Source organism: Phaseolus vulgaris, chromosome 4, assembly GCF_000499845.2.
Source record: "Phaseolus vulgaris cultivar G19833 chromosome 4, P. vulgaris v2.0, whole genome shotgun sequence".
NCBI lineage: Eukaryota > Viridiplantae > Streptophyta > Magnoliopsida > Fabales > Fabaceae > Phaseolus > Phaseolus vulgaris.
The window spans coordinates 5,698,860-5,713,055 of NC_023756.2; the positions used below are offsets into that span (position 1 = coordinate 5,698,860).

Sequence of the window (14,196 nt, forward strand, 5' to 3'; positions counted from 1 at the left end):
TTGTTAAATAGTTTCTAAATTGGTATCTAATTAGCTACCAAGGTTTTAACTATCAATTATTTAGTTTCTAAATTTGGTAGAAAAACCTTGGTTGCTAATTAGATACCAATTTAAAAACCATTTAACAATAATAGAAACTAATTTAGAAACCAAAAATTTATTTAGTCCCTAAAATGATCTCTAATTTAATCACTATAGCAACTAATTATTTTTGGTATCTAAAATTGGTTTCTATTTCATGATTTCTTGTAGTGATGGATTTAAAAGCTGATAAAAAAAAGAAGAAGTGCATCTTTAAAAGAATAACATTTTCATGATTTTGAAATAAATAATTGTTTAATGTCATTAATCCAAACCAATTTCAATCAACACTTGTGTTTTATCTCATGTGTAGATGAAGGGGATATCCAAAAGTATTTTTTTGTACTCGTGTAAGTTAGAATTAGTAGTAAAAACTACTTCTATAATCTAAACACAAAATCTAAACACTCATTTTCTCGATGGAAGTTCAAAAAATTGAAAAGATTTACAAATACATCTTGTTATTTATTTTCATTTATATGACAGTTAGAAATAAGAAAAAAAAAAGCAAATACAACATGTTAATCAAGTTGTGTGAATCTATGTAAGATTGTAAGTTATTTTTGTATGATTTTATTTATTTATTTTTTTATAAACGTCTTTCATAATACCATTGATAGTTTTCTACTGATATATTGTTCACATGTCAGAGCTTTATCATGGGTCAGAAACCTTTTATAACAACTTTATCTTTTTGCACTCAACTTGTTATATATGAAGTATTTTATTTTTTAACACCATTTTCTTGCGGCGATAACACTAATTTTAACACACATTCTTAGAAAATGTTTGATTTATTGTGTCAAAATGTTCATTTGAAATTTGGAGTCAACTTTTGTACACTTTAGTGGACATTGTAGTTAAGTTGACACATGAAAATCATCAATCATATGTCATCTTGTGTTTAAACCATAAAAAAAAGTAGAAACACATTAGTGACTAAACCAAATTCATATAAAAACAAACAACATTTCTAAGAAACAAATAAACCAAATCTAACTCTCGAAACCCAAATTAAGTTTATTATAATTTTTAATTTTAAAATAATAGAAAAAATGGGTGATCTCACCTATTTCGGTCTCAATTGGAAACAAATTTATCGCATTAAAGTTCTACAATATAATAAACTAAATTTTATTCAAAGATAAATGAAACCGAAGAAAATAAATAAAAGAGTATTTTTTATATTTCAAGGTAAAATTGTAATTTGATTATGTTAAAAATGTTTCAATTCACCCAAGAAAAAAAGAAAACAAATGTTTTGTAGCCAAGTTGTTTGCGTAATAGGATATAAGTTTTAACTTGTTTACAAGTCATTCAACATCAGTTAATTTTAATTCTTTTTCTAAATACCAAATATTTTAGAATCAAATTAAGATAACCATAAAAAAGAATCATACTCTTGTGGAGAAACAAAACAAAAGTTACAAATACACATGCACTAGATAGATCAAAGATTATTTATAGAAAATATACTCATGAAAAATTTTGTTGATTAAGAGAAATTTAAGTACTAAATTACATGTGTATTTTTCTCATCGGTCATCATTTTATCTGACGTGAATCATCACGTTGTTTATCATTTTAGCATACTTAAATTGTCGACATATTTTTTCACCAATAAACACAAACTTGTATATATTATCAATTATGAATAGTTATACATATATGTTCGAATGTTATCTCATGAAAAATAGTTAATATAGTTGAAATGGATTTGGTTTTCTCTAACAATAAATATATTTCATGCAATATGCAAATTTATCAAATGAAGATACAATAAAATAAAGGTACGAGATAAGAAAACATCAAATAGTCTTCATTATTCACAATCACATCCCATAAGCTTGATCGTATTGCCACCTTTACTCTAACATGTTTTGGATCACAATTTTTATTGTAACTTTTCATTATTAATAGTGTTTTTCTAAAGTAATTTGCAAACATTCAAATGTGAAACATGAATTGTGATCATTAATGAAATTGGTTTCTTTAATCAAAGGAAAATTATTACATTTTGAAATAAAATGGAATCATGCTTCTGAAAAATGAAAATAAGATGAATACATTTGAAAAACAAAGAATGATCTTTCAAGTTTATTTGAAGAGAAACCAAGTGCAACATAATAAAGATTCAATTTGCTTCATTAGCGGTTCATTCCAGTTGCACTCTTCACAGAATCAACAGCTCCTTGTGCTTTTTGTTGCATTTGTTGCCCAGCCTATACACAAAAAAATACACTTTTAGTATAAAATGTGTTTATGTTATTGAACCAATAATAAATTATAGTAAATATGGCTTTCAATTTATCTACTATAAGATTTAGTAAACATATCGTGTATATTAATTTGTAATTGAACAATCATGCAAATCTCTTTACATTGTGAGAGTTATTAATGAATATTGTAATATGGATTGAACATGAATTTTATCACATGATTATTAATCTATTTGATTTAGACAAAAAGTTGGGAATAAATCATATATAAGAACCTGTTGCATGGAGTCTTGAGCAGATTGAGCAGCATTACTAGCCTTGTCCATCACATTGCTAGCCTTTTCCTGCAATACCACACAAACACTTGTATATGAGTTCTCAATATTGAGCATGCATGCACAATAAGAGACTAGAAAAACAAATTTAAAGGCATACCTGAGCTTGACCCTTAGCTTGTCCAGCATTGTAGCTCATGTTTTGGGAGTCCATCTTGTGTTTTAAAACGTTAATAAAAATCAAGTGATGTTGGTTTTAATTTATCTTATGCATTATTTTTCCCACTCTTTGTTGTAATTTATATAGTTTTTCAATGCATTGCATCTTTCGACAAGTGTTCGTTCTTTTCACGTTTTTTCCACAAATTCTTATTCATAGTTTTCTCCTTCGCTTGAGTTTCTAAGGACACATGTCAAGCTAAATTTGGAAAAAGTCTTTTGCACATTTTATTTACATATATATGAATGTGGAGGAGAATCATTCATCTATCATTCAAATCTCCCATACCTTAGATTGGACGAGTTTTAATCTCATGTGCTAATAATACACAAATTTTAATTTGAATTTACAATATTTGATATTTTAATATATGTTCAGTCAACTTATCAAAGATATGTATAATATATTAGTACACTACCGATAAAACTTAGCTATAATAGTAAAATACAAGTTTAGTATAAGAGTTACGATATGTTAAGAATAAGAGTCACTAATTTAACTAAAGACTAATTTAGAATCTAAACTAATTAGTAGCTAAAACATTGATAGTTAATATTATATACCATTTTAGAAACTATTTTTTAAATTTTTTATTAATATTAGAAACTACTTTATATACGAATAGTTTTTTAGTTTACAAAATAATATCTAACTTAATTAATATAATGAATAATTGTTTTTGGTTTCAAAATTAGTTGTTATTTAATGATTTTCTTTTAGTGGTGGTTGTTTGAGTGTTGATATTTCTAGATTCGTTGTCGTCACCATAATCCTCGAAACCCTAAATTTGGCTCAAAGAAAGGTATTATTTTTGTGCCTAGAGTAGTTTGTTTTTGTTTAGTTGCTGATGTGAGTTGATTAGAAGATGGAACATCATATGACACTTTCAAGAATTGGATCAAGATTCTACAAGAAATTTAAGAACACAAATCAAGAAACCCATTAGAAACTCATTTCAAGAACACAAATCAAGAAACCCATTTCAAGAACACAAATCAAGAAACCCATGGGAAACCCATTTCAAGAACATGAACCGAATAGAACATCAACAAGTAATTTCAACCGATTAAAACAAGAACCAATGACAAACTATTGATTAGAAACATTCAATAGCAACATTTGACCGATTGAAAATCAAGAACAAGAAACAAAACATGTTTTAGAGTTTTTGATATAGAATGGGTATGGAAGAAGAAGATAAAGAGTTGAAGAAACTTATGTGGTTGAAGACAATGGGAGTGATCACGCCACTTGGATGGTGGAAGGCTCCAAGATGAGTGAGAGTGTCGCCACTTGAGGATTCCCAAGACCCACAAGATAAGACAAAGAGAAGGAGAGCAAGTCTCACAAAGAAACCACTCAAATTCAAGAGAGTAACTTCACTTTCAATTTCAATATTCAACTTATGTTTACAAAAGCAAGGCTCCTCTTTATATAGGCATAGAGGACCGGTCATGAAAAGGTAAAAATACATGAAGAGTCACTTGTAAATGAAAAGGCAAGGCATATGAAAAGACAAGGTAAATGCCACCCCTTTTCAAGTCACTTTCTTATTCTAGAAAAGTGACTTTTCCTACTACCCTTTTAATGTTCTGTCTTGAAACTATTCTAAAAATATTACAAAAGATATTAATTGGCTTGGACCTCATCTTTTGAGAAGACTAATAAGAAGAACTTCAAATGCTTTGGGCTTTGTCCATTTCTCCTATTAACGAGGTCTTTATTTGCTTGTTGAGATGACCCTTCAAGTCACTAGCGCAGAAATGCTAATCAAATGCGGCTATTTTACATTTACAAATGCGGTTATAGAGCCGCATTTGATCAGCACGCAGTTGTAAATCAGAGAAATACAAATGCGGCTATAGAGCCGCATTTGTAAATGCGATTTACGAATGCGGTTATTTCAAATAACCGCATTTGTATATTCTTTTGAATGAGCTCGCATTTGTATATTCTTCTGAATGAGCTGGGGTTTTAGGGGCACGTTGTTGGTGAAGAGTGGAAGGGGAGAAGAGGAAACACGGCAGCTGCGGCGAGTGCGGCGGCGGAAGCGGTGGCGGAGCGGCGAGAGCGAAATGCGACAGCGGCGGAAGCAATGGAAGAGTACACCTTCAAAATGCAAAGCGAAACCCATTAAAAACGAAAGCAATATGGAAAGCGAAAGCCATTGGAGTTCAATGCAGTTGTTAGGAGCAATGGAAACAAGAGAATAAGGGGCAATGCAGTTACGTACCTTCGAAAATGAAGAACTTCGCAACCAGAGAAAACGAAGAACATATATGAGCGCAAACGAAGAATGAACGAAACTGTTGAGCGCCTAAAATTTTTAGGGTAAAAATCATTTACAAATGCGGTTATTTAAATAACCGCATTTGTAAATCAAGCTTTTTGATTTACAAATGCGGTTATTTAAATAACCGCATTTGTAAATCAAGCGTTTTGATTTACAAATGCGGTTATTCAAATAACCGCATTTGTAAATGGAAGCTCTTGATTTACAAATGCGGTTATTTAAATAACCGCATTTGTAAATCAAAATAATTTCAAAAATGCCACTGTATTTTTTACAAATGCGTTTAAGCGCTGAACCGCATTAAATAAGGAGCGTTCTTTTCTTATTTTTGTACTAGTGAGTGTAGCATCCTTGGTCATCTTTATGTATTTTTGGATCACATCATGCCCTCCAAGTTGAAGAAAATTCGACCACGAATTTAGTACTCCTGCATAAGACAAAGTCAGATTGCAATTAGATAAGAGAACGCAAGAAGAGATAGGCAAACTTGACTTAGCATCTTGAAACGTTGGGAGTTCAGAAAAAGATGTCCTATAAACAGACCATGTTGGAAAAGATTGTTTGGGAATGATGATATTCTTTGGAAAAAATCCTCTTAAAAGGTGAAAACCATTAAGAGGTAAGTAAAAATCATCCTTAACATTATTTATCCAATATGGTGTGGCAGTAGGAACTTTGGGTAATGAATAAGACAAAGAAGAAGAATACCTTGGAGGTTCAACTTGAGGCATAGCACGAGTCAACATTAGTGATTTAGTTGATAAAATAGTGTGACTCAATTTATCATTTCTTTCTTTTGCTTTCTCATTATCTCTTTTAGTTTTCATTTTTATTTGGTCCTCATTGACCTTGTGGAGAGAGAGGAGTTTTAAGGTAACCTTGCGCCCTTGGAAGGAAAAAGACATTGTGTTGGATAGGCCATCACGTAAAACATGTCTATCATATTGCCAAGGCCTTCCTAAAAGAACATGAGTTGCTTCCATGGGCACAACATCACATAAAACCTCATCTTTACACTTTCCTATCGAAAAGTTTATGAGGACTTGTTTGTTAACCATGATTTCACCTTCGGCACTAAGCCATTGTAATTTATAGGGCATGGTATAAGAGATAGTGGGTAAGGCTAACTTCTCCACAACTCTTGTACTAGCCACATTAGTACAACTACCCCAATCAATAATCAAGGAACATAACTTGTTGGTGATAAGACAGCGGGTGTGAAAAATATTTTCTCTTTGGGTATCATCCAAAGGTTTTGGAATTGTGCCCAACATTCGCGTTATCATCAATAAGTCACCTTCACAAGGTATTTCACACTCATATTCACTAAGGATTTTTGAAGAGGAAGGGGAGTTAGATCTAGATGAGTTATCACTATGTTCACTAACTACTTGGCCCTCCTTAACCATCATGGTTCTCTTTGTTGGACAATTTGCGACTATATGACCAAAACCTAAACATTTAAAACATTTTTTACTCGAGGTTTTGGTAGGTGATATAGGAGTTGAAGGTGAAGATTTTGGATCTTTGGGTTTGTAAGTGGACTCCTTTTTAAAATTGGAGGGAAAAGTTGAAGTAGAATTTTGTTTATTTGTCCAAGATGTGTGGTAAAAGCCATCACTGTGAGATATTTTAAAAGAGTTTTTCTTTGAAAGTTGGGATTCTACCTTGATGGCAAGGTGAACCAAATTTTCTAAAGAAGAATATTCATGCAATTTTACCACATCTTAGATTTCCCTTTTAAGACAACTTACAAAGCGATCCATTTTGGACTCCTCACTTCATGCATGTTTATATTAGTTAAAAGCATTTTAAGTTCTTTAAAATAAGCATCCAGACTAAGCGTGCCTTGATGAAACCTTTGGAGTTTCAACGAAATGTCTTTCCTATAATATGGAGGCACAAATTTAGCGCGTATGCATTCTTTTAAATCATTCCAAGAAACCACGGGTGGTTTCTTGTTTAGCCCAATGTCCATTACAAGTTTATGCCACCATTGTATGGCATAGTCTAAAAATTCTAGGGAGGCTAACTTTACCTTTTGGTCATCTTGGACCTCATGTACATTAAAAATTTGTTCACATTTAGCTTCCCATCCTAAATACACATTAGGATCGCCATCTCCCTTAAAACTAGGTAATTTTACAAATGGAAAATAAGGCTTAGCCACATTTTGGCGCCTCTCTTCATATGGATGTCTCCTCCATTCAGTTTCTTCATCATAGCTACCATAACTGTGAGAACTTCTTGATTCATATCTATGATGTTGTCTTCTATGTCTTAGAGGTCTTTCATGTTGCATTTCCAATCTTTGAATTCTTTCCTCCATTTGTCTTAATGCCTCCTCTTTTTGTGCAATGGTTCTTTTAGCTTCCTTCAATTCTCCAATTAGGAAACCTTTTTTAGGAGAATGTTGTTTAGATGATTCACCACTAGAAAGATGATCCATATTATCAAACAAACACAAAAACACAATGAACAAACAATTAGAGAAAACAAGTTAGCATAAAAGATTGATCATGGCCAAATGAAAGAAAAAGAAAGAAGCACTCCAAGAAAAGGTTTCTTTCCTTAACCAAAGTCTCCTTGTGGGTTGAGTAAAGCTCAAGTGAACTACTTGGATTTGTGTGCTGGTAGATGACTCGTATCGATTATTTTGACAACTTTTCTATCTATAGTTTGTCTTTGTTCCACACTTTCACCACAATTATTAATTAAGGAGGTGGGGTTGAGGATGTGCTGGTAGATGACTCGTATCGATTATTTTGATAACTTTTCTATCTATAGTTTGTCTTTGTTCCACACTTTCACCACAATTATTAATTAAGGAGGTGGGGTTGAGGATAAAACACGAAGAGAAAAAGAAACTACGGAAAAAAAAATATAAGAAAACAAAGAACTTTTATTAGAAATCACTTTTCAAAATAGAAAACTAATAACAGGAAACTAAACTAAAACTACTTTGTACTTTTTTTGTCAACCCCCCTCTCTCCCTTTGTTTTTTTTAAATCTTATTCATAGAGTTTCTAAATTGAAATGAGTTTCAACTTTGACAGTTAATGATCCCCAATTCCCAATTACATCCTAATTGACTTATGTGCTTTCTCTTTACAAACATTGTTGATCTTCTAGATCCAATTATTGTTGATGTTGACTGTCTTTTGCCCATTTTAGCAAAGCGTTGACCGTCTGGTGCATGTTTCTACACCATTTCAACATTTTAGCTCTCGATTTTGAAGTTCCATTGCTTCAGCAGCTTCTTCCACAATTCTTGGGTCAATTCCATCTTCAAATTTGATTTTCAAAAGGTTAAAACATTGTATTAGATGAATTGAACCAAATATAAGCTACAAAAGTCATTTTTAAGTCATTTTTTAGAAACTCTTTTATTTCAAAGAAAGTAAAAATCTAATCTAAAAAATAAGAAATAAATATAAAAGAAACCCAAATAAAATGCAATTACTCTATAAAAACATAAGAAAATTGAGAGTTATCAATACACATTTGATGTTTTATTTGAACTAAATGTAAACAATTTAAATGTATTCTTTTGTACCCAAATTATTTTTTCCTTAATGAGAATTTTGGTCGACAATGTTTTAATAAGGCACTTCAATGAAACCAATTCAGCATTGTCCTATCTATATGTCTACATATAAAATCCTTTGTAATTTACAATAAATGTAACACCTTGGTCGGTCAATGACATTTTATCCTGTATGATCTCTCCTTATCACAACATGTACAATGCTTAGAAAAGAAAACATGTAAAATAAAAAAAACACCATGATACCACAAAAATAACTTTTTCATTATAAAAGATTATAAAGTTAATACATTATCAGTCCAAAAAATACAAATTTTATTACTAATGCGTGTTTCTCTAAATGAGAGTAAGGTAGGATCAATGTTCACATATGCAACCAAACTTCAAGTTTCTTTACTTGATCCAAGCCCTCTTTTAGGGCATTGATAGAATAAGCTAGTTCCTTCTCAATAATTAAGTTGATAGCTCAAAATCAACAATTATATGTCATCTTGTGTAAAAACCATAAAAATGTACAAACACATGAGTGACTGCAACAATTGTATAAAAAATAAAACAACATTTCTAAGAAATAAATAACCCAAATCCAACATCTCAATTTTAAAATGATAAAAAAATACGCGACCTCACCTTTTTCGGTTTCAATTGGAAAAAAAATTATCACAATAAAGTTCTAAAGTATAAGAAACTAAATTAAGTTTTTTATTAAAAGATAAAGTAAACTGAAGAAAATAAATAAAAGACTATTTTTTGTATTTCATGGTACAATTGTAATTTGATTATGTTAAAAATGTTTCCATTCACCCAAGAACAAAATTAAAAAAAATTCTTTGTGTTTTAAGGAAATTGTTGGATTAAGGTTTTAACTTGTTCAAGTTATTTAACTAATGGATAAACTTGTTTTTGTAGTAAAAGGAACTCAAAGTGAATTTTCATTCTTTTTCTTAATACCAAATATTTTAGAATCATATTCATATAACCATAAAAAATAAATCCCATTCTTGTAGAGAAACAAAACAAAATTTAAAAACACACATACACTAGATAGATAAAAGATTGTGATAGATAAAAGATTATTTATACAAAATTTTCTCATATGAAACATTTAGTTGATTAAGATAAATTTAAGTATTAAGTGACTCTGTATTTTTCTTGTCGGTCATCATTTTATCCGTCGTGAATCATCTTGTTGGTTATCATTTTAGCATACATAAATCGTAGACGAAAATATATTTTTTCCAATAATAAACATGAACTTATATATATTATTAATTTTGAATAGCTAGATATATATACTCCAATGTTATCTTATGAAAATAGTTAATATTATTGAAATGAATCTGGTTTTCTCTAACAATATATGCAATATGCAGATTTATAAAATCAAGCTACAATAAAATAAAAGAACGAGATAAGCAAACATTTATTCTTCATTATACACAACCATGTCCCATAAGCTTGATCGTATTGCAACATTTATTCTAAAATGTTTTGGATCACAATTTTTATTGTAACTTTTTGCTATTAATAGTGTGTTTCTGAAATATTTTACAATCATTCAAATGTAAAACTTGAATCGTGATTATTTATGAGACTGGTTTCTCTAATCAAAGGAAAATTATTACATTTTAAATAAAATGGAATCATGCTTATGAAAAAATGAAATTAAGATGAATACATTTGAAAAAAAAAAAAGAATGATGTTTCAAGTTTATTTGAAGGGAAACCAAGCACATTATAATTAAGATTCAGTTTTCATCATTAGTTGTTCATCCCTGTTGCACTCTTCACAGAATCAACAGCTCCTTGTGCTTTTTGTTGCATTTGCTGCCCACCCTATACATAACAAAATAGAGTCACTTTTAGTATAAGATGTGTTTATATTATTGAACCAATCATAAATCATAATAAATATGCCTTTCAATTTACCTACTATAATATTTAATAAACATATCGTGTATATTAATTTGTAATTGAACAATCTTGTAAAACTCTTTACATTAATCTTGTAAAACTCTTTACATTGTAAGAGTTATTAATGAATATTATAAATATGGATTGAATATGAATGTTATCAAATGATTATTAATCTATTTGATTTAGACAAAAAAATTGAGAAATAAAACATATACAAACTTGTTGCATGGAGTCTTGAGCGGATTGAGCAACATTGCTAGCCTTGTCCAATATGTTGCTAGCCTTTTCCTGCCACACAAACACTTGTCTATGAGTTCTCAATATTGAGCATGCATGCACAATGAGAGACTAGAAAAACAAAGTTAAAGGCAGACCTGAGCTTGGCCCTTGGCTTGTCCAGCATTGTAGCTCATGTTTTGGGAATCCATCTTATGTTTTAAAATGTTAATGAAAAATCAAGTGATGTTAGTTTTAATTTTTTAATGCATATTTTCCTACTCTTTGTTGTAATTTATATAGTTTCTTAGTCCATTGCATCTTTCGACAAGTGTTTGTTTTTTTTTCATGTTTTCTTAGACAAATTCTTATTCACACTTTTCTCCTTCACTTGCGTTTCCAAGGACACATGTCAAGCTAATTTTGGAAAGTAGCTTTTGCATTTTTTATCAGCATAGGTATGCATGTGGAGGAGAGTCATTCATTTATAATTCCTATCTCTCATACCTTTTCTTGGACGAGTTCTAATCTTGTGCTAATAATACGGATATTTTAATTTCATTTTACGATCTTTGATATTTTAAGATATATGTTCATTAGTCAACTTATCCAAGGTACATATGATATATTGGTATACAACTGATAAAACTTAGCTATAATGGTAAACAATACAAGTTATCGCTAATGTGATAAAAAATAATAATATTTTAGAAATTAGTGGGCCCACACCAATTTCAAGTTTAGTTCAAATTAATTTGAAAAATTGTCTTTCTCAATTCTGTTTGGGAAAAGATTGTTTAACGCCCTAAATAGTAGAAAACATTCATTTCAAAACCCTTTATAATAATATTTTAAATTAAAAAATAAAGTGAATATAATTAAAATATTATTTTATTGGTATGTTAAATGAGTATATTTACTATTTGGAGTGTCAAAGTATTAGCACTATTTGAATTTTCCCACTTTAGTGTCTGCTCTACTATTTGATATCTTCTATAGTTGGTGCGATTGATCATGGTAGATGTGTTGAGGTTAATCATCATGGTGGTGGTATTGTGTGATGGGTGGCAGTTTTGTGTGGTACGATCATTTTCTTCCAACACTGATAATGGTGTTTACTATGGTGGGCAGAGTTGTGTGTTACGAAGTGGACTTTAAGCCTAACTCAACCCCATAAAACCGGCTCAATGGAGTGAGGTTTGCACCCACTTATATACAATGAAAGGCTCTAATCTCTAGTCGATGTGGGATCTCCAACACCCCCCCTCATGCCGAGACTGCCAACTCGTGCGTGGGACTATATATTATGGGTGGTCCGATAGCGGCCCGATAACGGGTGGCACGATAGGCCCAACAAATACTCGCTAGGATAGGCTCGAAATGACTCTGATACCATGTTACGAAGTGGACTTTAAGCCTAACTCAACCCCATAAAACCGGCTCAATGGAGTGAGGTTTGCACCCACTTATATACAATGAAAGGCTCTAATCTCTAGTCGATGTGGGATCTCCAACATTGTGTTCCTTCGTCTCAGAGGTGAAAAGATAGTTGAATGATGCACTAAAAAAATCATGAAATAACAATTAATTTAGAGATATAAAATAATTAGTCATTTGATTTGATGTTTTAAATGTATTCTTTTTACCTCAATCTTGTTTTCCTATAGAGAATTTTGGTTGAGAAAGTTTTAATAGGAAATTACAGAAAAATTGATTCCACAATGTCCTATCTATATGTTTACATCTATCAATCCTAATTAATTTACAATAAATATAACTCTCGGTCATTGACAATTTACCTTGTATGATCCCTCACTAAAAATTACAACTTTTCATAGTAATGTGGTTTTCTCTAAATGAAAGTAAGGTAGCATCTATTCAAAACTTCTTTGCACTACAAGAAAATTATTAAATAAAAATCAATTTAGAGATAAAAAAAATAAGTAGTTGTTATATTGACTAAATTAAAGATCATTTTAGAGGCTAAAAAAAAATTGGTTTCTAAATTATTTTATATTATTGTTAAATAGTTTCTAAATTGGTATCTAATTAGCTACCAAAGTTTTTGCTACTAGTAGAGACATCGTGGTGCTTAAGTCGACACCAATAGTAAATTATTTTCATTTTTGTAATCTATGTGACAGTGGTTGGTGTCTTCAGCATGGATTTTCTTTCTTATTATGTTTCCTTATTCTCAGTAGTAGGTGGACGAAGTTCTACTATTGGCTTAAAAACTGGATTCTCCTTCATACTCTTCTTAATTGACTTCTTCATCTATTTAACCTCAACTAAGAACTTCAACCGTAACTGCTTAAACAAATTCTTTTAGTTCAAATTTTGTTATGGACATAATATTTGAAATAAAAGAAGACATTTAACAAAGTTAAAATCAAGTGTTAATTTTAATCCAACCTAGTAAAGGAAACTCTCATCTAACAAGAAGAGTGTTGGGTATGAGCAAAGACCAATTGGGTTGGGCTGACTAGACACCATGTTTAGTGAGTGGGCTTAATCATTGTGTCCTCTTTATAATTTATATTTAAAGAGATAATTGGTGATCAACAGGACATAATGAAAACCTAATAGTTGTCCGTGTGGATGTAGGTTGCAGTTGGCGACCGAACCACGCTAAATCATGTGTTGTTTATTTTCTACAGTTGATTCGTGATTGTGTGTGTTGCTTTCGCATGCGTTTTTCCCATCAAAGAGGATGTAGAACTTTATTGCTACGAGAAAAAGTATGCATATAGAAAGCAACACATATCCTTAAGATCTACATGAGGTTGGGAGACAAAAGACTTTCCACATTGGACCTAGGTCAATTGATGTTGAAAGTCTACTCTAAATCAGAAAAATTCCACTGTGAATTTTCTATATAGGATTTTTGGATAACTAACATATTAAATATGACATAGAACCACTCTTTTGTACTATTGTAGATAACATTTTACTTGTGCTTTTATTTTCTATTTTAATTTTAAAATATAAATTTTCACATTATTTTTAAAAAGGTAGTAGTTCTAAATCATCACTAAGTTTATTATGATTTTATAATTTTTAAAAAATATAGAAACTTGATCCTTAGATCTTATAGGCCAACATTTAGTTTGATTAAAGAAAGAGTTGAGAATGGTTTGGATTCTTTATTTTTATTTAGCTATGTTTGAATGAGTTTCTCAGTAAAGATTTTTAGGAGAAAAAATGGTAAGAAAAATAAAAATAAAAATAAACTTATGAACAAAGTGATTTGTAAAAGATATCTTATGTAACTCCTTTGAACTTTTTTATAAACAAATTTTAACTTACGATGAATTACATTTTTTCTTGTTTTTCTGAGATGGCCATGTAAGCATGTAATAGAAAAAACAATGAAAATTAGCTTTTTTTTTTTTTTATGTTGGCTCACTTGGTTTTGCCTATTTCTCCAA

The 14,196-nt window shown here is 30.5% G+C and overlaps 2 protein-coding genes across 2 annotated transcripts; both read right to left on the reverse strand.

Annotated features, from left to right (window-relative positions):
* Window positions 1–2,033: 2,033 nt before the first annotated feature.
* Window positions 2,034–2,850, reverse strand: LOC137836391 (stress-induced protein KIN2-like). The gene is made up of 3 exons (XM_068645117.1): window positions 2,736–2,850; window positions 2,576–2,644; window positions 2,034–2,303 (listed from the first exon to the last, which is right to left on the reverse strand). Exons 1-3 carry the CDS (start codon window positions 2,787–2,789, stop codon window positions 2,229–2,231), a joined length of 198 nt encoding a protein of 65 aa, XP_068501218.1. The 5' UTR covers window positions 2,790–2,850; the 3' UTR covers window positions 2,034–2,228.
* Window positions 2,851–10,095: 7,245 nt separating this feature from the next.
* LOC137836392 (stress-induced protein KIN2-like) lies at window positions 10,096–11,022 on the reverse strand. Its single transcript, XM_068645118.1, has 3 exons — window positions 10,927–11,022; window positions 10,772–10,840; window positions 10,096–10,471 (listed from the first exon to the last, which is right to left on the reverse strand). Exons 1-3 carry the CDS (start codon window positions 10,978–10,980, stop codon window positions 10,397–10,399), a joined length of 198 nt encoding a protein of 65 aa, XP_068501219.1. The 5' UTR covers window positions 10,981–11,022; the 3' UTR covers window positions 10,096–10,396.
* Window positions 11,023–14,196: the final 3,174 nt, after the last annotated feature.

Coding starts and splice junctions, on each gene's coding strand:
- LOC137836392 (XM_068645118.1), bottom strand. CDS start 10,980: ATGGATTCCCAAAACATGAGCTACAATGCTGGACAAGCCAAGGGCCAA. Junction 10,841..10,926: donor AAGCCAAGGGCCAAGCTCAG/GTCTGCCTTTAA, acceptor TTTGTGTGGCAG/GAAAAGGCTAGCAACATATT. Junction 10,472..10,771: donor CTCAAGACTCCATGCAACAA/GTTTGTATATGT, acceptor TGTTATGTATAG/GGTGGGCAGCAAATGCAACA.
- LOC137836391 (XM_068645117.1), bottom strand. CDS start 2,789: ATGGACTCCCAAAACATGAGCTACAATGCTGGACAAGCTAAGGGTCAA. Junction 2,645..2,735: donor AAGCTAAGGGTCAAGCTCAG/GTATGCCTTTAA, acceptor GTGGTATTGCAG/GAAAAGGCTAGCAATGTGAT. Junction 2,304..2,575: donor CTCAAGACTCCATGCAACAG/GTTCTTATATAT, acceptor TTTTGTGTATAG/GCTGGGCAACAAATGCAACA.